At 47.6% G+C, this 24,078-nt stretch overlaps 2 protein-coding genes across 2 annotated transcripts in view; one reads left to right on the top strand and one right to left on the bottom strand.

The window, feature by feature from the left end:
- Positions 1-24,078, top strand: part of COL26A1 (collagen type XXVI alpha 1 chain) — a 103,989-nt gene that overhangs the window by 17,461 nt on the left and 62,450 nt on the right. The window contains exons 3-4 of the mRNA XM_060268578.1: positions 6,212-6,334; positions 12,267-12,364. Coding sequence (XP_060124561.1) covers positions 6,212-6,334; positions 12,267-12,364 — 221 coding nt within the window. The remainder of the gene's footprint in view (positions 1-6,211; positions 6,335-12,266; positions 12,365-24,078) is intronic.
- On the bottom strand, positions 18,238-19,043 carry PFN4 (profilin family member 4). Its single transcript, XM_035140184.2, has one exon. The coding sequence runs from the start codon at positions 19,018-19,020 to the stop codon at positions 18,634-18,636; it is 387 nt and encodes a 128-aa protein (XP_034996075.1). The 5' UTR covers positions 19,021-19,043; the 3' UTR covers positions 18,238-18,633.

Here is a 24,078-nt window from a genome sequence, read left to right as displayed (position 1 = left end):
CTTGAAGAGAAATGAGATCTCTCTGGAATGAAACACTATGGAGAAGCTTGGGTGTGGTTGGGGGGGCGGTGAAGAGAGAGACCCTCTCCTTATCAAAACACTCCCACTATTTTCTGTGCCCTCGGTGCTGATCTCCATTAAATATCACACAGAGACCTTTCCTCCTTAGGAAAACAAGGAGATAATTCGGTGCAGTTGTTTGGGCTGATAACAAAAGCTTTACAGGCAGCCCACAGCTCTGAGATCCATTCCAGCCGTGCAGAGTCACAGAACTGTGTTTCTTTGAGCCACAGATCCTGATGTTATTTATCTTTCCATTTATTTCAAGGATCTTTAACTGGCTTGGATGGAGTGGCCCTGCATCCCCATCTCTCCATCTGCTTGATGGAACAGACCTATTCTCATTGTCCCATTTACAGAACCAATTCTGGACCCAATGTGCTCAGCATCTGAGGCCCAGAATCTCTGTGTGCCCCCTCGACGGGAGGTCTGGAGGGTGGCAATAAGAAAACAGGCCTTTTCTTTGGTGGCTGCCAGCTTGTGTGTATGCTGTCCCCCCCCCTCACTTTAATACTTTAGTAAAAGGTAAAGGGACCACTGACTGTTAGGTCCAGTTCTGACCGACTCTGGGGTTGTGGTGCTCATCTCGCATTATTGGCCGAGGGAGCCGGCGTACAGCTTCCAGGTCATGTGGCCAGCATGACAAAGCCGCTTCTGGTGAACCAGAGCAGCGCACGGAAATGTCGTTTACATTCCTGCCGGAGTGGTACCTATTTATCTACTTGCACTTTGACGTGCTTTCGAACTGCTAGGTTGGCAGGAGCAGGGACCGAGCAATGGGAGCTCACCCTGTCGCGGGGATTTGAACCGCCGACCTTCTGATCGGCAAGCCCTAGGCTATGTGGTTTAACCCACAGCGCCACCCGTGTCCCTAATACTTTAGTACTGGACTTAACAAAGGAATCGGTCTGAACGGTTCACCAGTTTACTCTTCTAGATCCTATCCCCTGTTACAAGGTCACAGGTATGGAAGGGACACAAGATATCATGCAGACGACCTCCCACCATCCCTATAACAGTATTCCGCTCTTGTTCTGAATTGCTATGAGACTTTTCCTTTTGCAGGAAGTGGCTCACATGTCTGCTTATCCCACAAATGCTCTCTACCAGTGATTTACTATGTACATGATTTAACAATAAAAACAATAGCAATGCATTCAATTGTAATAACGCTTTACCCTAGTGTAAGCATTTCAGTGCACACTGCTTGATCGAAGAACTGCGCTGCAAAATTTGGAAAAGGGGTGAATTTTGGCCGTGCTTTGGTTTGTGAATTGTTTCTGGAAAAGTGAATTAGGCAGATTCGCCTTTAAATGTGAACCGAACCGAATTCCTTCCCCTGCTCCTGCAGTGGTCCAGGTGAAGCAGAGTACCCCCAGGGGGGCACAGTACTGAGGACCCCCCCCCAAAAAAAACCCTGGCAGCCCTCCCACCTATACTGAAGTAGCCCAGTCCATAAAGATAAACACTTGAGTAGAGAGTGAACCCTGTAAGGCATTTTTTGTAAAGCTTTTGTTAAATCAGTTGCTGATGGACGTAGTTTTGAAAGACACAGCAGGCTTGTGCACTTGGGGAGTTGAAATCTGAGCTGCTACATTTTGCTCAGCGTATCTGTTGCTATCCTGGGCTCAGGCCAGCTGCGTTCCTAACTTTCTCGCACCAGTACATCTGTATGTAATAGAGTTGACGGGGGTGGGGGGGGCATCGATAATCTCTAAAACCTAAGATGGAGGTCTTTTCATTACCATTGGAACGCTTTTGCACATCAGTGGGGCTGTTTAAGATATTGGTTTAAAAGAAAGGAGAATTCCCCCACCCCACCCCACTCACAGACGTCAGCCAGTATCTTGCCTGTACCACTTCAGACTGTGTAGCTCATGTGATTGTGAACTGCACCATTCCTCCCACCCCAGAAAAAAACATTCCTTGCATATAGAAAGCTAGCTTCCCACTGACAACTTGAACCCTTCTCCCTTCCCTTACAACCAGATATCTTTCAGATGGGCCGTAAGCGGGATTATTCAGATGTGTAGCCGCATCATCTTGACCCGAAGTCCACTATAAGAACATAAAAAGAGCCTGCTAGGTCAGGCTAGTGGTCCATATCATCCGCCATCCTCTTCTCACAGGTGCCTTCGGGAAACGTGCAAGCAGGATTCAAGCTAAAGAGCACTCTCTGGCCTCCCGTGGTTTCCAGCTGCTGGTATTCAGAAGCATTATTGCCTCCAACTGTGGAGGTTAGCGCATAGCCGTCATGGTTAATACCTGCCAGTAGCCTTATTCTCCATGAATCTGTCTAAAAGAGGCAGAGTTCCCGCCTGCAGGGAGCTTTAAACTTGAAGCCCCGCCCCCGACCGACCTGATTGGTCGGTCCGGGTGTGATGCAGGCGGGAACCTTCCATCGCGCAGGGGCTGAGCTGGCAGCCCCTGCGCAATGGTTCAGTCGGGAAGCCCACAACCCCACCTCCGTAGCAGGCGCGGAAGTGGCTTTCTCCATGAATCTGTCTAATCTGGCTTTTAAAATCATTCACGTGGGAGGGAGTTCCATAGTCCCTTTATTCCCCACCTGTCCTGAATCGTTCTAACTTCTTTGGATGTCCACAAGTCCTGGTGTTATGAGAGAGGGAGAAACATTTTCTCTATCCACTTTCCCCATGCCATCTATAATTTTATAAACTTCTACCATGTCATCTCTTTCTCGACTTTTCTCTAAACTAAGAAGTCGCAGACACCTGCAACCTTTCCTCACAGGACGATCACTCCATTCCCTTTATCATTTGGGCTGCTCTTTTCTCAACCTTTTTGAACTCTTCAATATCCCAGCGTTTCTCAACCACTGTTCCGCGGCACACTACTGTGCCGCGAGACGGTGGCTGCTGTGCCGCAACGTGAGGCAACGAGAAGGGCGATTTGCGGCCGCCAATAGGCAGCGCTGACCCGCCGGAAAGGAAGCCGGCCGGGTCAGTCTGGGTCAGTGTTCCTCCGTCATCTCCTCGCGCTCGCTCCCTGAGCGAGGCAGCGCTTCATGGCCGAGCCCGCCTCCTCACGCTCTCCCCGCGTGCTCAATGGAGAAGGCAGCGGCGCAGGGCGGCGGGGACTCTGGAGAAGCAGCAGCCCCGTCCAGCGGCGGCAGTAACAGCAGCAGCCGCAGCAGCAGCCGCCCCACCTCGGCGGGCTCCTCGCCGTCCTCCTCCGCCAGCCGGGGAGGGCTCTCGGGCCGCCAAGGAGCAGCGGCGGCGGCTACACCAGCGGGGAGGCCGGAGGGAGGCGGCGGCGGTGGCGGCAGCAGCAGCTCCAGCTCAGCCGTGGCCAGCCCAGGAGGGAGCGGGGGGCTGGCGGCAGGCAGGACGATGGAGGCGGTGCTCGAGGGCTCTCTCAGCAAGTACACCAACCTCATCCTCCCTATTCCTCAGTCCCCCACCCATTCCCAACCCCCAGGATTTGCCCCGTCTTTTAATGGTGGTGTGCCGCGTGATTTTTTTGACGGAACAAGTGTGCCGTGGCCCAAAAAAGGTTGAGAAACACTGCAATATCCTTTTGGAGGTGAGGTGACGCAACAAAGATTTGAGTAGCTCTTAGCTGAATTAAACAGTCTCATTTTCTCTACCCAGTGACATTGTCTCCCCGGGTTTATTTTTTATTTTTCGTGCATGCCAGAATTACGAGTGCATGAAGAATACTTGCTTATAATGCATTAAAAGGTAAAGGTAAAGGGGCCCCTGACCATCAGGTCCAGTCGTGTCCGACTCTGGGGTTGCGGCGCTCATCTCGCTCTATAGGCCGAGGGAGCCAGCGTTTGTCCGCAGACAGCTTCCGGGTCATGTGACCAGCATGACAAAGCTGCTTCTGGCAAACCAGAGCAGCGCACGGAAACGCCGTTTACCTTCCCGCTGGAGCGGTCCCTATTTATCTACTTGTACTTTGATGTGCTTTCGAACTGCTAGGTGGGCAGGAGCTGGGACTGAGCAACGGGAGCTCACCCCGTTGCAGGGATTCGAACCACCGACCTTCTGATCAGCAAGCCCTAGACTCTGCGGTTTAACCCACAGAGCCACCTGGGTCCCTTGCTATAATGCATTAGGTCTACACAACTCCTGATAGTACGACTGTGAGTCGTATGTCCTACTATGCAAAGGACAAGTTCTCTCTGTGAAGGGGTTTTCTATCCATAAGGCTGTCTGGTTTAAAGAACCCCAAGAAGGTATGCCAAGCACACTCCAGATACTGAAAAACAGTACAGGTCCAATATTGGATTGGCTGCACGTTGAGACTCTATTGTGAAATCCCGCTCTTTCCCTCTTACTTACCAGGATGCAACAATCAGGCCATAGGTAGGTACCGTAGGGAACCATGGTATCATACACAGACCCTGAGAGTCATGGGAACTTCCATATCCATGGCTCCTTGGAATTCTGGACATTGATTAGGTTTGCCTGAACTTCAGGTCTGACCGGAAGCCTCCAGGTTTGCAAGTGTGCCTAGATAGGACTCTCAGAATCACACAGGAACATCTGTGGCACACAAAAATCTAACATAAAGGACGCTTCTTCCGTGTGCTTTGTGAGAATTCGGCAGACTCCATTATTCACTTGAAGTTGGTTGTTGTTGTTTTTTAAATAGCCCCTCTCTTAGTCTTAAAATTACAGCTCTGTCTGGTCAAAGCCATGTCACTCCCATAAAGATTAGAGGGTGCATCGGACAGACTGAGAAGAGCTTTTTAATTAGGTGGCTTGCTTTATTGCTAGGAAATCCTTTATCCTGGGATGCAGGCTTTGAAGTGCATTGGGCAATGTAAACAATGCTTGAGTGCCGTCCCCTCCAGCGGTAAATCTTTTCCTGGAGTTTAATTCTGCTTAGATGACATTCCACCTTGTTTCCTTTCCTCCAGGTTCATTGGCATAAAAAACGATAGCTACCCTCTCAGTAGAGGTACTGTAGTGCTAGACGTCGGTTCTGTGGTTTCCTCCTAGTAGCTCTGTGCATTCTCTAGCATCTGAAGCAGGGCTGGCCAACATTATATTTATTTGGATGCTCATCCTATCTCCAGGGAGAGCTGAAACAAACCTGTTTCCCAAATGCAGTCTTTGTGGGGCTGCCCTTCGACCTGGTTCGGAAGCTCCAGCTGGTGCAGAATGTGGCAGACAGATTGCTGAGGGGGGCTTCAGGCTGAGAACATGTGACACCTTTAACAACAACAACAACAACAACAACAACAACAACAACAACAACAACAACAATTTTATTATTTGTACCCGACCCATCTGACTGGGTTGCCCCAGCCACTCTGGGTGGCTTCTAACAGAACACAATAAAACATCACACATTAAAAACTTCCTGATACAGGGCTGCCTTCAGATGTCTACGGAAGGTTGTATAATTTATCTCCTTGATGGGAGGGCATTCCACAGGGCGGGTGCCACTACTGAGAAGGACCTTTGCTTGGAAAAAGGGGGGGAGACCCGCAGTGAGGTAGATGGAAGTCACCTTTAAAAAGGTAGAAGACTATCTAACCATGATGTAAGATCCTGGAGACATATAGTGTTGAACATTTTCATAAACTATGGGTGTTTCTTCGTGAATTTTTTTTTGTATTTTGTGTACCTTGTGTTGTTTTGAAGATGAATGGAATACTTGTAATATCTAATGAAACTAATAAAAAACATTGGAGAGAGAGAGAGAGAGAGGAGGTAATATGCTTGGTTCCCCGTAACTTCACTTCTTGCAGTGAAAAGCATGGTAAGGTAGCACCTTGGACAGCCCCAAGGGGAGCCTGCACTCGCAGTGGAGGCAGGCTTGAATGTGGTTCTAACAACCAGCAAACTTAGGCAGAGCCTTAAATTGGACCTCCAGCTTCCTTTGAGCAGCTAGCTCCTCCCTAATGGGCGGAGCCTCTGCTCTTAAAGGGGCCCAGACTATTTCAGGAGCCATGCATTCTGGCAATGCAGGGGTGGCTGTGGCTTAGCTATGACCTCTGCGCTGGACTCCTTGGGAGGGTTCTGTCCCAGCAGCCATAGTGGACCAGCCAGTACTGGAATTTTAAATAATATCTAGTCCCCCTCTGTCCTGTGCTAGTTGTCCCACCTTCTTGATTTGCAGCAGTCAGTGATTCGGCCTTAATGACATCGAGTTTGCCTTCTGTTCCTCTCCGCAGGCACTGGTGTCAACACACGGTCACCCGGACTGTTTCCTGCCAGGTGCAGAATGGCTCGGAGACTGTGATCCAGAGGGTTTATCAAAGCTGCCGGTGGCCGGGACCTTGCGCCAACTTAGTGAGGTAACCGCCATCTGATAACGTCTCCTGGCTTGGTTAGAAGGCTGGGTTTTCTTTGCAGGGTTGTAGAGGCAGGCTGCTCGCAGTCACAAAGAAGGACCCACATAGTTGAGAGACTGCCTTGTACACCCACCAGATCACGGCAGTCTGTGGGAGATTTCCTCCTCTGCAGGAGCTCAGAGCAGGGCCTTCAGGGTGGCTGCCCCTGTCCTGTGGAATCGCATCCCTGTCGAGATATGATAGTCACCCCCTAGCTGCACTTTCCGGAAGCAGTTGGAGACTTTGTTGTTTTGACGGTCTTTCCCAAAACATGGACCACTTAAATGTGTCTTTACCACAAGTGTCCACTTGTTAAGGTTTTAGTCTTTGTTTTCAATGTATTGGTTGTCTCCCCCCACTATTTTTGATAATCTTATACGCAAATTGCCTTGAGATGGTGGTTTGGAAGGCGATTAATAAATTAATTGTACCAATAATAATAATAATAATAATAATAATAATAATAATAATGTGGTTCTAAAGCAGGCATCCCCAAACTGCGGCCCTCCAGATGTTTTGGCCTACAACTCCCATGATCCCTAGCTAAGAGAACCAGTGGTCAGGGATTATGGGAATTGTAGTCCAAAACATCTGGAGGGCCGGAGTTTGGGGATGCCTGTTCTAAAGGGAGTGAAGAAGTTAAGAGTGTATAAAAAGCCCTGCTAGTTCAGGCCAAAGGCCATTCTCCCAGTGGAAGCCCACAAGCAACAGCGCTCTCTCCGTTTATGATACAGAATACAGAGTTAACTGCACTAACAATGGAGCCCCACGTCTTTCATTCTGACCCGTGTCTGACTCCAGCTCTGACAGTACCCATTGACAGGCACAGATTTGTCTGATCTTTTAAAGCCAATCAAGTTGGGTCCTCGCCCATCCTGTGGGAATGAATGCCGCAGTTTACCTGTGCGCTGTGGAAATGGATAAGAAAGCAGGTCCGATACGGCATGTTGAATGTACATGCCGCATCATAGAATCACAAAACTGTAGAGTTGGAAAGGACCTCAGGGGTCATCTAGTCTTAATGCCCTGCAATGCAGGGGGCGCAGCTAAAGACTGAGATTCAGAGATGGTGGGAGTAGGCATCCAAAACATCTGGAGGCAGCAGGCAAGGAAAGAATAGAATAGCGCAGAGTTAAAAAGAGAAAGGTACAGACAAGGCAAACACAATGAGCCAAGCAGGGGAAATGATCAAGAGGCCACACAATGGCCATCTTTAAATATCTTGAAGGGCTGTCAAATAATAACAATAACAATAACTATAACTATAACAATAACAATAACTTATTTATACCCCACCCATCTGGCTGGGTTTCCCCAGCCACTCTGGGCGGCTCCCAACTGAATATTAAAAACAGTACAGCATCAAACATTAAAAACTTCCCTAAACAGGGCCACCTTCAGTTGTCTTCTTAAAGTAAAATAGTTACTTATTGCCTTGACATCTGCTGGGAGGGCGTTCCACAGGGCGGGTGCCACTACTGAGAAGGCCCTCTGTCTGGTTCCCTGCACCTTGGCTTCTCGCAACGAGGGAACCGCCAGATGGCCCTCGGTGCTAGATCTCAGTGTCCAGGCTGAATGGTGGGGGGTGGAGACACTCCTTCAGGTATACAGGACCGAGGCCGTTTAGGGCTTTAAAGGTCAGTACCAACACTTTGAATTGTGCTCGGAAACGTACTGGGAGCCAGTGTAGATCTCTCAGGACCGGTGTTATGTGGTCCCGGCGGCCACTCCCAGTCACTAGTCTAGCTGCCGCATTCTGGATTAATTGCAGTTTCCGGGTCACTTTCAAAGGTAGCCCCACGTAGAGCGCATTGCAGTAGTCCAAGCGGGAGATAACCAGAGCATGCACCACTGTGGCAAGACAGTCTGCAGGCAGGTAGGGTCTCAGCCTGCGTACCAGATGGAGCTGGTATACAGCTGCCCTGGACACAGAATTGACCTGCGCCTCCATGGACAGCTGTGAGTCCAAAATGACTCCCAGGCTGCGCACCTGGTCCTTCAGGGGCACAGTTATCCCATTCAGGACCAGGGAGTCCTCCACACCTGCCTGCCTCCTGTCCCCCCAAAACAGCACTTCTGTCTTGTCAGGATTCAACCTCAATCCGTTAGCCACCATCCATCCTCCAACCGCCTCCAGGCACTCACCGTCTTCACTGGTTCTGATTTAAAAGAAAGGTAGAGCTGGGTCTCATCTGCATAGACGATGGAGCAAATTTGCTTTTTGTTGCTCCAGAGTCCAAATTGCAAGGAAGGGCATTTCAGTTGGGCATTTGGAAGAGCTTTTAAGGACAGTGTACGATCTTGAACAGGCTGTATCGGGAGTGGGAGGTCTTAGGCTAGATGACTTTTGAGGCCACTTCAAACCCTCATGATTCTATGATTTATTTATTTTTGTAAGGGAATTGATCCATCTTTCCGATAAAGGGAGGATGAAACATTCGGGGCTTTTTTTTTGTCGTGAAACAGAAGACGACTTAAAGGGAAGGATAAAGGATAAACTCTGTTTCACCCAGTGGAGCTGTTTGGCAATCGGTTTACTGGACTGACAGAAGGAAGTGCTTTTTCAGGCAACAGATAATTAACTCTGTGAATTTCACTGGCCACACAATGCGGGGATGACTGGCTTACATGGCTTTAAGAGGGCAAACTAGTGTCAGGATCAGCTTCCAGCTTTTACCAAGGTGTGCCAAGGTGATAGTTGGGGATAGTATGTGCAAGCTTGGGTCAGATTATGATTTCTTCTTTTTCTGCGGGGGGGGGGCAGTGTTCTTTTCTGTCTGCCCTCCCAACATGTTAAAAAGCAGAATCATAGAATTGGAAGAGACCCAAAGGGTCATCTAGATTCTAGAAGAAGCCTTTGCAGTGCAGGAATCACAGCTAAAAACTCAATTTTCCAGTTCTCATAGAGACTAACCAGATACCTTTGCAGGATCTGCAAACAGATCCTGAACGCAACAGTACCTCTTGTTGCTTGCGATTGCCAGCAACCGATATTCTGTCCTGTATTCAGTCTTCAGAGGCATGCAGCAAAAGAAGATCTTTGCTGCCGGATCAGGCCCAATACACAAGCGTATTTGTATGAATGTGTGGTTGTCTTTGTGTTGGAATGTGCATTAGCATATATAGAACGTTATGTATAAATACGCACGTGTGTGTGTGTGTGTGTGTGTGTGTGTATTTAACATTTTTTTAAAAAAATTCATCAAACATTATAAACACCAAATGGAACCGCACAAAGTTATTTCAGTTTCAAGCTTGAACCTAGCAAAGCAGAGTACCAAAGGAAGGAAAGTATTCACCAATGTAATATTGCGAACACCAAGTTTGTCTGATGCCTGGGCGTCTTGGAATCGTAGAATTGTAGAGCTGGGAGGGACCCTGAGGTTCATTCTAGTCCAGCCCCCTGCAATGCAGGAATGAATATGCAGCTATCTCATATGGGGATGTCTGAGGTCTTGTTAGAATAAAAGTTAGAAGCTCAAACAAAATAGCAGCTGGTCCCTGGTGGGGCCCCCCAACAACCCTAGCCCTCCAAGGCAAGGGTGCCTGGTTTCCCCCACCCATGGGCCTGGTGAGCACTCTGCTCTCGTGCATGTGAAGGTCCGTCATATTGCAGGGATCCTGTGCCTTCTGCATTGCCCCCCTTTCAGTGGACCCACATATGCCCTCTCTACAAAGGGGGGTTGGGAAACCAGGAGATGTTTCTTTCTTTGTCTTGTTTATCTGTCTCATTAAATTTATATACTGCTTGAGTGTAAGAAACAGGCGAAAAAGCCTCAAAGCGGTTTACCAAAAGATAAAACAATATGAAAAATCAATAATAATTTCAGACTTTCTAAAAGTTAAAATAACAATCAACGTACTGAACATCTGGGCAGGCTTGCCTAAAGAGAAAAAAAAAAGATTTTAGCGGGTGCTGAAAAGGGTACAGTGAAGCTCCCAGCCTTGGTATCAATAGGCAGGGAGTTCCAAAGCTGCCACTGGAGAAGATGAAGTTTTTACAAACAAGGAACATCTAGAGTATGCAGCTCCTTATTTATGGAGGAGAAGCATGGAAACCTGATAGCCCTCCTTCTATGTTTAAGACAACCAGAGGGAGCTATGTCCCAGACATCATTAATCTGGGTCTCCATTAGTGGATTTGACTTTCCAATGGCACGTGTGTGTGTGTGTGTGTGTGTGTGTGTGTGTGTGTGTGTGTGTGAATTCGTATCAATGACCCTGCCCACCACCAGTCCAGGCTCCACCCACTGCTGACTTTGGCCACACCCACTGGCATGTGGCGCTGGCCTATCCACCCCCCACCCACCCCCGTCACAGGTTGCATTCTAAGGCAAAAAAAGGGGGGTTGCCACTCCTGATGTACAGACTCTGGGTTAGCATCTAGCAACTCACCATGATTTTAACAAGGCATTTTAACAAGGCAAAGATAAGGGCAAGGAATCACCAGGGACCAAAAAATCGAAACTGTCACTGGTAAATAGTCACGGCTGGAATGTTTGAACGTCACCTTTTGGGGGGGGGGAGTTGTTTGTTTGTTTTAAGGGGATTTCAAGCATGCAACAATTCCGAATGCAGAACATCAGATTCCACATTTGGCACCAAAGGCTAATTCTTCAGAAACAAGTACACATTCAAGATGGGAAGCTGGTCAGGACAATATTTTGGGGGGTGGGGAGGGGTAGAGATATGGCTTATAGCAAGCTGAGGAAAAAGAGCACCCTGGGACCCAAATGGACTACGCAGGAAATGTATTCCTCCTGTGTGTTTAAAGCATTTGCCCTGCAATGCACATCAGTTTTGCAAAGAAGCTGTTTGAGCACACAATTGCCTTGTAGACTGGGATCAAACTTGCAAGTCTCCTTTCTCGATTGTGCCAGCAGAAAGTTGACAGGCTCATCGAGGGTGCTTTCAAGTCCATTTTCTGTGTGTTGACAGTTAAGGGAATTAGGCAGGTTTAGCTTGGAAGAGAGAAGACTGAGAGGCAATAGGATAGCCATCTTCAAATATCTAAAGCAGGGGTCAGCAAGGTTTATCTTGCCTGGGCCAGATCGGTCCAGCAGAGATCCCTCCGTGGGCCAGACTGTGTGTACACCCGCGTTTTTCGGCACCTGCGTGTGCGCACCCGTGATTTATGGTGTCTGAATTTTGGCGTCTATGCATGCACAGACGCGATTTCCAGCACCGCGGAAGCGAGTCCCTGCGCTGTGCCAGTTTAGTGCAGCACACGAGCAGGCAGCTCAGTTTGGGGGGCTGCTCGTGGGCCGGTCAAACAACCTCTGCGAGCACTTCCAACCCATGGGCCTCAGGTTGCTGACCCCTGATCTAAAGGGCTGTCACATAGAAGATGCAGAAAGCTTGGCCTTGTACAGTAGGAGGGTCTTATGTTCCCATGAAACTGCGGTGAGGCTGCAGCTGTACTTGCTTACGGTACCTGGGAGTCCGTACCCTTGTTAGAGTTCATCCATACTTCCTCTTGTCCCAAACGTCCCCTTTCCCCTTGGGGGGAAGCTGTTTTTTAGCACACAGCCTGTCAGAATAAACAGCAGTGGTGTGCAGTCAGTGGACTAGACTAGTCCCCTAAATGTTCAGGGTAAATTAAGAGTATTAAAGTATTAAAGCCTGGCCCTCCTCCCCAAAGCCTGGGAAGCTTCTGCTCTGATTTAGCGCTAAAGAGCGGATTTTCCCTGGGAAAGGAGCAGGACTGCATGGACCCATGCTTCCTAGGCCTAGGACCAGTGGGAAGTGTGGGCGAGCACTTAGCGTTTTGTGCTGTGTCAACCTTGCATTGAAGCATACCTGAGCTTCCTTGCAAACGTGCAGCTTTTGATGTTTGCAAGGTTGGCAGGTTTGGGGCAGAGCAGTCTGCGTGACCTCTTGCTTGTGTTAGTTACAGGACTCTCATCAGACCCATGTACAAGATCTCCTATAGAACACTGACTGCCCTGGAATGGAGGTGCTGTCCTGGCTTCACGGGAAGGAACTGCGAGGAAGGTAAGCATCCGTGAGTTGAAAATGTGTGGAGGTTCCTTCCTGCCCCCCTTACCCCGAGTTTGCAGGACCTTCCAGTTGCACTGTTCAAAGTTGGAAATATAGATCTGTGGGAGTTCCTTTCCCAACCTTCTCTTGAAATGAAATCTCTCTCTCTCTCTCTCTTCCCCCATCCCTGGTAGTCTCTTGCATTCTACGAGAGGGTTTCAACCATCGTTGAAACTTGCTACGGAGTATAACAAAATGTCTTGACCCTTTGCTAATAGGTTCAGGTTTCTGAAGAAGAAGAAGAAAAAAAAGGAACCACTTAACCATCACCAGCTGGCGGGCACCTCCTTAGTGCTGATGGCTACAGATTGTTTAAATTAGAATTATCTGAGGAATTTTAACTCTTAACCAGGCAGCCGACGAGGAAGGTCTCCAGCCTGCGAGGAAGTCTTGCTTGGCAGCTAGCTAAACTCCGCTGTGCAATGTTGCGGGCTTTAAATCTTCGCTTTTAGATTTTATCTTTTGGAAGAAAACGGCTTGCCTTCTTCACGGGCTGCCTGTCACTTGATATGCAGCACGACTGTGCTTACGTGGGGAACTTGGAGACGGTTTGTGCTCCCCGGGAAGCACCGTTCGGGATCCTTGCATCCGAATCGCAGGCTTCCCTGCGCGAGACGTCATGCTTCTGATTTGTTCTGAGCGGAATTATTCATTATTTATTATTGGGTCCCAGGGCAGGTTATGACATTGAAGCACAACCGTGCCACAAAATATTTAAAACATAAGGTGAGTCCAAAAAATACACACCTCAAGCGTTGAAAGCGTAGGGCAAAGAGGTGTCTCTTCAGACTTTGCCAGAAGCTGTATAATGAAGGTGGCATCGGAGTTTCACAACTGAGGGGCTGCCACAGAGAAGGCCCTTTCCCAGGCCACCCTCACCAGCCCTGCTTCACACCTTCTTTGGCTGGAATGTGTCCTTGAACTCTGACAATGCCTCTTGCTCACCTGATATGGTCCAACATCCAGGGTTGCCCCTGAACTCCCTAAGCTGGGCTGCAACTCTCAGGTGCGGCAGAGGGCTCTAGTCTATACCATCACCAGGGTTGCTGCAAGATTCGGTTGCCTGTGCAGCCGCTCTGTGGAGGGGACACCATCTTCATCCTGGGCAGCAGAATGTCTTGTGCAAGTAGGGTTGCCAGACTCAATAGAGTTTAGCAAAGGGTCTGCTGGTTTCTCTTTAAGGTTTCCAGAACTCAAAAGAGAGCAGGGCAATTAAAGGCACAGAAGCCCTGTCCTCTATTGAGTCTGGCAACCCTATGTGCAGGCCCCAAGCAGTGATTAAATCACTAATTTGGGTCTGGCTACTGCAAACTTCCAACTGTTCCTATTTTCCGGGGACAGTCCCGGAATTACAGAAGCCATACCGCTTTCTGATTTGATCCTGGAATGTCCTTAGAACGTTCCTATTTCCATCGGAGAAATGTTGGAGGGTATGTAGTTATGCAACCCCCGAGGCCAAGGATGTAAGTAACTCTACAACCTTTAGAAGACATCTGAAGGCAGGCCTGTACAGGAAGTTCTTTAATGTGTAATGTTTTCTTATTTTTTATATACAGTGGTACCTCGACTTACGAATGCCTCGACTTCCGAAGGTTTCGACTTCCGAAGTCCGCGAACCCGGAAGTATTTTCACCATGTGCGCATTCTGTGCATGCGCAGAAGCGGGATGCGCGTTCTGTGCATGTGCAAAGCGCAAAATCGTGCTTTGCGCATGCGCAAAATGGACGCTTCGACTTCCGAAGTTTTCGACTTCCGAAGAGCGCCGCGGAACGGATCGCCTTTGTAAGTCGAGGTACCACTGTATGTTGGAAGTAGCCCAGAATGACTGGGGCAACCCAGTCAGATGGGCAGAGTGATACTAATACTAATACTAATACTAATACTAATACTAGAATCGGTCGTCCCTATTTTCATTGGAGAAACGTTGGAGGGTATGCTTCTGTTCTGAGGCCTCCAGTGCTTTATGGTTTTATTCCTATGTCTTCCTGGGCCCAAAGAAGTCTCAGGTAAACCCCAAGTGATGGAATATGTCAGATTCCCTGACATTTGGAGTGAGTCTTAAGTTAATTCCTGTCTTGTTTGGGCTTCTCTCTGCATCTAGCTAAGTTGATAAGATAACAAAGAACTTAATCGGAGCTGTTGCTTCAGCTTTGGAGGGACTTTAGTCAAACAGTTCTGCTGGACGATCAGTCTCGCTTTGCTTTGTTTTCTTTCTCTCTTTTTGGAGCGAGGGGGATTTTTTTAGCTGCAGCAGGAAATGAGCCACCCAGCCTGCGGAATCCTGATATAAAGACCATATGGAAAGGGGCAGCGCAGAGGTGATGTGGGCTAGTTATTGCAATCATGCATCAGTCTGATTGATTTCAATCCAGGATGATGCTGGCACCTCCAACCAGCCTCTTCCCCCTCCTCTTATACACTTCGAAGTTCAAAGCCCAGGGACCCTCTCCTGGGAGGCAAATGTGTGTCGTCCCCCCCCCCACCAACCCGGGAAACTTGGCACCAATTTGAGGGCAGCCAGCAAACGACAACCTTGTTTTAATTTTGCTAATACAGTGGAACCTCGGTTTATGAACACCTCGGTTTACGAATTTTCGGCTTACGAACGCCGCAGACCCATCTGGAACGGATTAATTCACTTTCCATTACTTTCAATGGGAAAGTTCGCTTCAGTTTATGAACGCTTCAGTTTATGAACAGACTTCCGGAACCAATTGTGTTCATAAACCGAGGTGCCACTGTATCAGACATCATCTCTCTCTCCTCCCGTCTTTAGACCCAAGTTTTCTTTTCTTCGAATGGAACGGTGCAAATCCGGGAAACAAAATTTCCCCCTCCGCCTGGCTGATAACGGGAAGGGAAGTTTGCATGCTGTGATTTTGTGGCAGTGTAGAAACTCTGTTCCTACGATTCACATTGTTTTTTTTAAAAATGTCTCAAGTCCTTATGGTTGTGTATGTGTAATGCATTCTGAATCATCCTTAGACCAAGACAGACCACTGAGCTTTCCATCTCAGTATTGTTAACACTGGCTGGCAGCAGCTTTCTAGGGTTGCAGGCAGTGGCGTGCAATGAATTTTATTCATTAGGGCCAAAGATGACAGGTGGGCTCCTGGACCCATCAGAGCATCGTGCCTCCCAGCTGATTGAATCCAGCTGACTGAGTTGTGTTTCCCCTAATTTCCAATAAGTTCTGAATTTCATCCACAGTCATACCTTGGTTTAAGTACATCTTGGTTTGAGTACTGTAATTTCAGTTTAAGTACTCCGCCGACCCGTCTGGAATGGATTAATCCACTTTCCATTACTTTCAATGGGAAAGTTCGCTTCAGATTAAGTACGCTTCAGGTTAAGTACAGACTTCCGGAACCAATTGTGTACTTAAACCGAGGTACCACTGTATCTCTCTTTTTTAAAACACCATACAGGTGTACATTTTGGAGAAATAAGCCATATGGGTACAAGGAAGGAGAAGTGGTGAAATGTTTCTTTGCCAGAGAGAGGATCACTAGACGACCTATTTATGACATAAGATAAAAAACTACAGATTTCCCAGTCATTGTTACCAGAAGCACCAAACCCATCACCATAATCATAATTATTAGGTATTGACGGGCTGCCATCATTATTGCTTTTTATTTTAGATGTTTTAACCTGTTTTGCAATCCGCTTAGAGGCTGTTGGGTTTTTTTAAAAAATAAATAAAAGCGGTACATAAATCGTACAAATAATAAATAATAGTAAGTATAAATTAGGTCAGTTTGCTTTTAAAGGAGAACTGAATCTAATTATATATACGTTGCCATTGCAGGTATATTGTCTTATACAGAATGTTCTAGAACACAAGGGGAAAATATTTAGCCCCAAGGGCCATATTCCCTCAGGGGGGATCTTTTGGGGTCCACATGCCAGTGGTGGGCATGCTCAGAATCAAAAGTGGGTGGGCCCAGAGATAAACATTGGCGGAGCAATGGATATGATGACTCTTAGCTTTGTTCAGTAGTACAGTCGTACCTTGGAAGTTGAACGCCATGCGACTTGAACGTTTCGACTCCTGATCGCCGCAAGTGTTCTGGTTTGTGAACGTTCTTTGGAACCCAAACGTCCAATGAGGCTTCCGCTGCTTCCAATTGGCTGCAAACAATCGGAAGCTGCTCCTTGGTTTCCGAACGTTTTGGAAGTCGGAACGGATTCTGTTTGACTTCTGAGGCATGACTGTACACCTTCCAGTCTACCCCAAATTTCAGTGCTCACATCAGTGTTAGAAATTCGGATATACAGTGGTACCTCGCTAGACGAACCCCTCGCGGCACGAAAAAATCGCAAGACGAAAACGTTTTGCGATTTTTTTGGCAGACTCGCAAGACAAAGTTTTCTATGGCCGTGCCATAGAAAACTTTTCAAGACGAAGCAGGGGGCCACGAGGAGGAGAAAGTCATACCGAGAGCCCGCCCCCCCTCGCGCTTCCGCCGCTGCCATCGCCCGGCTTCCACAGCAGCCGGATTCCCCCTCACTCACCTTAAGCCGTCTGCACGCAAACGGGTTGTCTGTCTGGTTGGGCGCAAGGGTCTGGCTGCTGGGGAAGGAGGGAGGGAGCCTCTTCCTGGTCCTTCTCCTGCTTCCCCCTGAAAAACTTCCAGCCGTGGTGGGTGAGTCGGCACCTTTTTTGCGCTCCCCCCCATAGGAACACATGAATTAAATTTCAATGCATTCCTATGGGAAACCACGCTTCACAAGACGAAATTATCGCAACACGAAACGACTCGTCGAGCGAATTAATTTCGTCTTGCGAGGTACCACTGTATAAGCTAATCATCAAATGGTACCTCAAACCTGGTTGCCACAATGGAATGTCTAGGTGCCACCCCCACATGAGATTGATGATGATGATTTTCATTTCTATACCTCTTTATATTTTAAAGAAAAAAAATCTCAAAGCAGTTTACAACACATGAAAACACCAAATTAAACAACCCAGAATGAATCACATTCAGGCTTCAAGGGAAATATTTCAGATCCTTCTCCAAGTAACATTTTGCTTTCCCCATATTTATTTACCTACTTAATTTATAGAGCTGCCCCATAGCAGAAGGACTCTAGGAAGTGTGGTGTAGTGGTTAGAGTGTTGGACTAGTCACTAGGACCTGGGAGATCAGGGTTCGAATCCCCACTCAGTCAGGAAGCTCGCTGGGTGACCTTGGAGTCAAATCACAGCCTCTTAACCTCCCTCACAGGGTCGTTGTAGGGATTAACCGAGGAGGGAACCATGTACTCCTTGGAGAAAAAGGTGGAATATAAATGCATTGTTCAGCCCGGACACTGAGATCCAGCGCCGAGGGCCTTCTGGCGGTTTCCTCACTGTGAGAAGCAAAGCTACAGGGAACCAGGCAGAGGGCCTTCTCGGTAGTGGCACCTGCCCTGTGGAACGCCCTCCCATCGGAGGTCAAGGAGATAAACAACTACCTGACATTTAGAAAACACCTAAAGGCAGCCCTGTTTAGGGAAGTTTTTAATCTGTGATATTTTAATGTATTTCGGTATTTATTGGAAGCCGCCCAGAGTGGCGGGGGAAACCTAGCCAGATGGGCGGGGTATAAATAATAAATAACAATAAATAATATATAAATAAGCCTTTCTGCTTACCTGCTTAAGAAAGCTGGAGCGTCCAGCCAGATGGAGATGTCAGACGCCAACCTGACATCCAGAGAGCTCAATGTGGTCAAAACTGGACTTGTGCCAGTTGCAAAATGTGCCTGGCACCTGGGGAATTTCTAACACTGCCCACACCCCTACACCCAGTAAAGCAAGAACCACTTGAGAGGGGGTCGGGAGCAGGGCTGCTGGTGGCTGTAGCCTGGGGAGAAGGCATGGCCTGGAGCGTGGAAAGTCCTGAGGGCCAAGCAGAGAGGACCGGAGGGCCACAACTTCCCCACCTCTTCTTTAGAAGCCAGGAATTGCAGCCAGCCCTCAACCCGCCAAGGCTTCAGGCCAGGGAGAACCTGAAACTATACACATATATCAATTAAGCACCAAGGCATTTGGATTTACTTCTTGTGCATTTAATCTTTCTCCCCTCGAACCCCACAAGTAGGATTCTTGTGGAAACGATGCAGGGCCCCCCCCCCTGGTCCTTGCGTCGGCAGCCCTTCGATGGGGAGCCCATCTCTTGCTGGGATGGGCTGCACGGGGTCTCTGAGCGAAATGGCTCCATCTCCACACCCTTTTCAGTTCCCCTTTGCTCTGAAGTAGTCCGCCAGCGTCTCCACGGCTTCCACACACACGCTCGGGTACATGCCTTGGGCATAGGTGCCGACCACGATGAAGGTCGCCGTTTTGGCCAAGATCACCCCGTTGTCTTTCCCTTTGAGGTAGATGGAGTGGTCGTCCGCTCGGACACACTTGTAGTACCGGTCCTTGAAGTAGAGCCCGTCTCTTCTGACTTGGAGCAGCTCCTTAAAAAAAGCTTGGAGGAAGACCAGGGCTTGGCTTTGGATGTTGAAGCCCGGAGTCGTTGCCAGGATGTTGCCGTCCACTATTCTGATGAGAGCGGCGTTGGCAACATGCTTGGTCTTAGTGAGGCCGTCTATCAGCATACTTTGTGTCGGGTTCATTTTTCTCTCTCCCCGGCTCTCCGCTGTTGTCTGCTCCCTTGGTTACATAAAACAGCTTCAACTGCCGTGGCTTCTCCCAAAGCATTCTGGGAAATGTAGTTTGTTTGGTTCCCCACCACCACCAAAGGAGGTGAGATGAGACTCCTGGCTCCTGAAATGAACTAGGCCTTCTCTCTGAATTTTTCAGCTCTCGTTTCTTTTTAGAAAGCCGCCTTTAAAAAAACCAACAAAAAAACAGAGATGCAAGTCAAAGGGTTCAAGCTATATGGGAAAGGGAGCTGGTTCTGGTCTGGGATCAAGTAACCCCTTGCTGACCATGCCAATTCTTTTTTTTATTTTTGAAGTATTTTTTTATTAAAGATATTATTGATTTGCAAAGGTATGTGCAGTGTCTCTCTCTCATTTTTTTACATGTATCATTTTTGCAAGCGAATTAAAGAGAACCTGCACAAGGAACGCTGACCTCTGACCGTGCCAATTCTCACATCCATTTTCTTTCTTTCTCATTTGTTGAACGTTGGGAATGACAAGCTGAGAATAATCATTTGGCAGGAATTCCCAGGAGGTTTACCTCATTTTTTTCCCTTGTTCCCCGTTTGTTTGTTTCTTTAAGGCATTTAAATCCCACCTTTTAGGCAAAAATGCTCTCAGAGTGCCTTCAAAAATTTAGTACTAGCGTAGGGGGAGCGGTGCTAAAGTTAGGGTGGCCACTTATCTTTATTTATCTTGTTTAGTGTATATATGACCTGCTTTCCATCAAAAGTCCCAGGGCAGTTTACCTCATTATAAATGACAAAAAATTTCAATTGATAATAAACAATGAAAACAACTATCAACCCTTTGTGTCTACGACCCAGATTTGCACGTGATTTTCATATTTTAATGTGTTAATGCAAATTTAGAGAGAAAAGCAATGACAAACCTAGACAGCATCTTAAAAAGCAGAGACATCACCTTGCCGACAAAGGTCCGTATAGTTAAAGCTATGGTTTTCCCAGTAGTGATGTATGGAAGTGAGAGCTGGACCATAAAGAAGGCTGATCGCCGAAGAATTGATGCTTTTGAATTATGGTGCTGGAGGAGACTCTTGAGAGTCCCATGGACTGCTAGAAGATCAAACCTATCCATTCTTAAGGAAATCAGCCCTGAGTGCTCCCTGGAAGGACAGATCATGAAGCTGAGGCTCCAATACTTTGGCCACCTCATGAGAAGAGAAGAATCCTTGGAAAAGACCCTGATGTTGGGAAAGATTGAGGGCACTAGGAGAAGGGGACGACAGAGGACAAGATGGTTGGACAGTGTTCTCGAAGCTACGAACATGAGTTTGACCAAACTGCGGGAGGCAGTGGAAGACAGGAGTGCCTGGCGTGCTCTGGTCCATGGGGTCACGAAGAGTCGGACACGACTAAACGACTAAACAACAACAGCAAATTTAGAAAAAGAATGACGGCTTTGAATAGAAGCTCAATCCATCATATTGTAGTGAGGAACATAGGAACAGAGGTAGCTGCTTTATACTGAGTTAGGATGTTGGTGTTGGTGTTGGTTTGTTAGTTTGAAATGGATTTGGATCATTGCTGGTCAAACAGGCCTTGCAGGTTTTGCGATGTTTCAAAAAACCTGCAGAACCCGTTTGATTTAGAGGCAAAGAAAATGTCTGTACCTTAAAGAAAGCAATACATCTGAAAAAACCACTTCAAAAATCTCCTATAGCTTTGCTATAATTTCTTTTAATGTTTCCTTTTACTGGTTCTTAAAGGCATCGTCTATCAAATGGACCATTCTCTGCGTTTTGCTCTTAAATAAAACCATTTACATCTCCAGGCTACCCCCTAGCATTCCCCTCCCCTCCTCAAACCCACAAAGAGCAGTCCGCTTGGGAAGACTGAGTTGAACAACACCAGATTTATTTCTGCAAGAGGCCCTGAATGCATTTGGTAATCCAGCTCCCCAAGAGATGGGCTTCCTTTGTCTGTACAACTTCCAAAAATGATCCAGGAGTTTCCCCTTTATATTGGAGCAAGATCTGGTTTCTCAAATGCTGTGTTTTTAGCCAAAAGCACACAATTGCTCTCTGCTTGGGACTACCAAGAGATTGGCGTGGGGGTGGGGCAGGGACTGTATGAAGAAGAGAAATAAACTGTATATCTCAAGCTCAAAAAAAGAAGCAGCATTTTATGGGGGTGAAATCTTAAGAATCGGCAGCATCTCGTAGGTTTATCAAGGTGTCCCTACTCCAGGCTAAATTTACTTTTGTTACATGCACACCATACATTTAAAGCAGAATGCTACCCTCCCCACTAAAGAATACTGCACAATGTAGTTTATCCCATACAAAACTACAATTCCCAGCACCCTTAGAAAACTACAGTGCGCAGGATTATTGGGGTGGGGTGGGGGAGCCATCTGTTTTAAACGTATGGTGTGGATTTGTAAGTTGGTGGCAGTAGGAAATATGTGATTGTTTGTTTGTTTGTTTCCCATCCTCCAACCTAAGGTCCCAGGGTGTGTTACAACATTAAAGCACAATGTTAAAAGCAGCTTAAAACAACTTAAAATTATCAAAATAAGATGGTTCCTATAGATTCGCACCGCATGTGTCAGAAACCGAGGTTAAAGGGGTGAGTCTTCAGCATTCTCTGGAAGCTTTGCAACTTAGGGGCCACCACAGGGAAGGCCTTGTCCTGTGCCCTCCAACAGCCTCTGATGGCAGAGGAACTACCAAGAGGGCCCCCTCTGCTGATTTCAGCACCCGAAAGAGTCCGTAGGGGAGGAGGTAGCCTTTCAGGTATTCAAATATCAAAATGTGCCATTGGAAAGCTCACAAGGTGCAACTGGAAGAATGGGGGGGGGAGTAAGAACCCTTAGCTGTATACAGTGGTACCTCGCAAGACGAATGCCTTGCGCAATGGAAAACTCGCTAGACGAAAGCGTTGAGCGATTCTTTGTTGCCTCGCAAGACGAAGCTTTTTGTCTTGCAAGACAAAAAAATTTTGCCGCTTTTTTTTTTGCCGTCTGCCGTTTGTTTCCGCAAGATGAAAATTTTCGTAAGACGGCACGACCCGCGGAACGAATTATTTCCGTCTTGCGAGGTACCACTGTATGTTTAAAAAGGCAGACAGTGTCACAAATTATACAGGTCTTGTTCAAGATCTATCATCTAACAACTATTTGACTTTTAGAAGACACCTGAAGTCAGCCCTGTTTAGGGAAGTTTTTAAATGTTTGATGTTTTAGCGTGTTTTTAATTTTCTGTTGGGAGCTGCCCAGAGTAGCTGGGGAAACCCAGCCAGATGGGCAGGCTATAAATAAATTATTATTATGATGATGGCTGTAGGGCATTACAATATAAGTGCAAAACACTAATGTGTAAACAACAACAACAACAACCGGGGGGGGGGAGCTAAAGGATCATGAAACCAATAAGTTGGGAATAAACCCCAGGAATTCAAATAAACAGGATTTAAAACATTCAAGCTACTCCTAACATTTAGCACAGGCACCCCCAAATTTCAGCCCTCCAGATGTTTTGGACTACAATTCCCATCTTCCCCGACCACTGGTCCTGTTAGCTTGGGATCATGGGAGTTGTAGGCCAAAACATCTGGAGGGCCGCAGTTTGGGGATGCCTGATTTAGCACTTGCACGGTTCAGAAAGGCTTATCCTACCTTTTCTGCAGCAAACACAGATGACGCAACCCTATGGCAGCTACATGATCTTAAAATCATCTGGTTGGCCTGCCAAGAAGGGCTGAAAGGGAAGATTAAACTCTACAGGTTAACTGCAGGTTTCTCGGGATTAGCTTACAACTGGCCAGGCTGGTTGGAGCTGATGGGATTTGGAGTCCGTCAACATCTGGAGGAGGGCTACAGATCTTCCCACCTCTGGCTCACGGTCATGTGCTCCACTAAAGAGAATGTGTCCTCGCTCCCATCATATGTTGAGGAGCAAGCAGTACACTATATTAACTCCCCCCCCCCACTTTTAAAGCCACCTAACTACTCTTATTTTGAATGAAATGCAGCTGTGTGGGCCCCTGATTTCCTGCCCCCCTCCCAACTGCTATTTGACCCCTAAAATAGGCTTTCTACTGCGCCTTTGGGGGCAGCGGGGGGTGATTTTTTTGGCAGGAAACCCAACGCTGGACCCTGCTCTTGATTGGAAGGCCGATATAGAGCCTGGCCAGCTGTTTTTCCTTCAGGATAAAAATGGCCTGCATAATCATGCATGCACATCTCACGCATGTACACATGTTTCCTGTAGCACGTAGTTTGCGCCGGAGATTTAACTTCGGCAAACCCTCTGAGGTTAGGAGCTGAACCTGGAAGGCTATCAGCTGGTACGACTCAATTTTTAAAAGTTTGAAATCCTTCAAAGGTAGCAATGGGCACAAATTAGATACAGTATGGATGCATCGTACACGCATTTAGCATTCAACCATATGAGTTTGGAGGCCACTGGTTGAAATCCTGCAACTTGAATGCAAGCAAGGCAAAGAATTCAAAAGTTTTTTGTTTTTTTCCTGTGCTGGGAAAGCACAGCAGAGAAAGAGACTTTAAGCTCTCTGCCTTGCTGAGGGTGGGGAGGTTGGGGCAAGAAAAAATCTGCATGCCGCCTCCAGAAGCCTTGAGATGTTTGTGCAGGGTTGACTCCAAGGGTTTGAGTATATCCAAGGTTCCCCCCAGCCAGAATTCACTGGAACTCAGTTCCGGCACCTCTCAGGTGGGCGTTGTTCTCTTTTATTTGCAATAACTCTTTTATTTTCAATGACCCGGGGGTGGGGGGAGGAGGGAGGAGGGAGGAAATACCTCATGGGTTGCTACAGGATGGGAGTAATCACAGGGATGAGACACAACAACAGGGGTGGGGGGTGGAAAAAACACATAGTCCTGGGGGGACACGGGAGGGGGACACGGGATATCTCATGGGTCGGGACAGGATGGGAGGAATCACAGGGATGAGACACAACGGGGGGCGGGATATAGTCCGGGGGGAATGTACACATCCTCCCCCTTTCCTAGGAAACAAGGAACCTGAGTCAGGCACAGCAACGCATC

This window comes from Zootoca vivipara, chromosome 15 (genome assembly GCF_963506605.1).
Source record: "Zootoca vivipara chromosome 15, rZooViv1.1, whole genome shotgun sequence".
Lineage (NCBI taxonomy): Eukaryota > Metazoa > Chordata > Lepidosauria > Squamata > Lacertidae > Zootoca > Zootoca vivipara.
The sequence above is the reverse complement of the archived record's forward strand: the minus strand, read 5'-3'. Positions and strand labels throughout refer to the sequence as shown.

Coding starts and splice junctions, on each gene's coding strand:
- PFN4 (XM_035140184.2), bottom strand. CDS start 19,020: ATGAACCCGACACAAAGTATGCTGATAGACGGCCTCACTAAGACCAAG.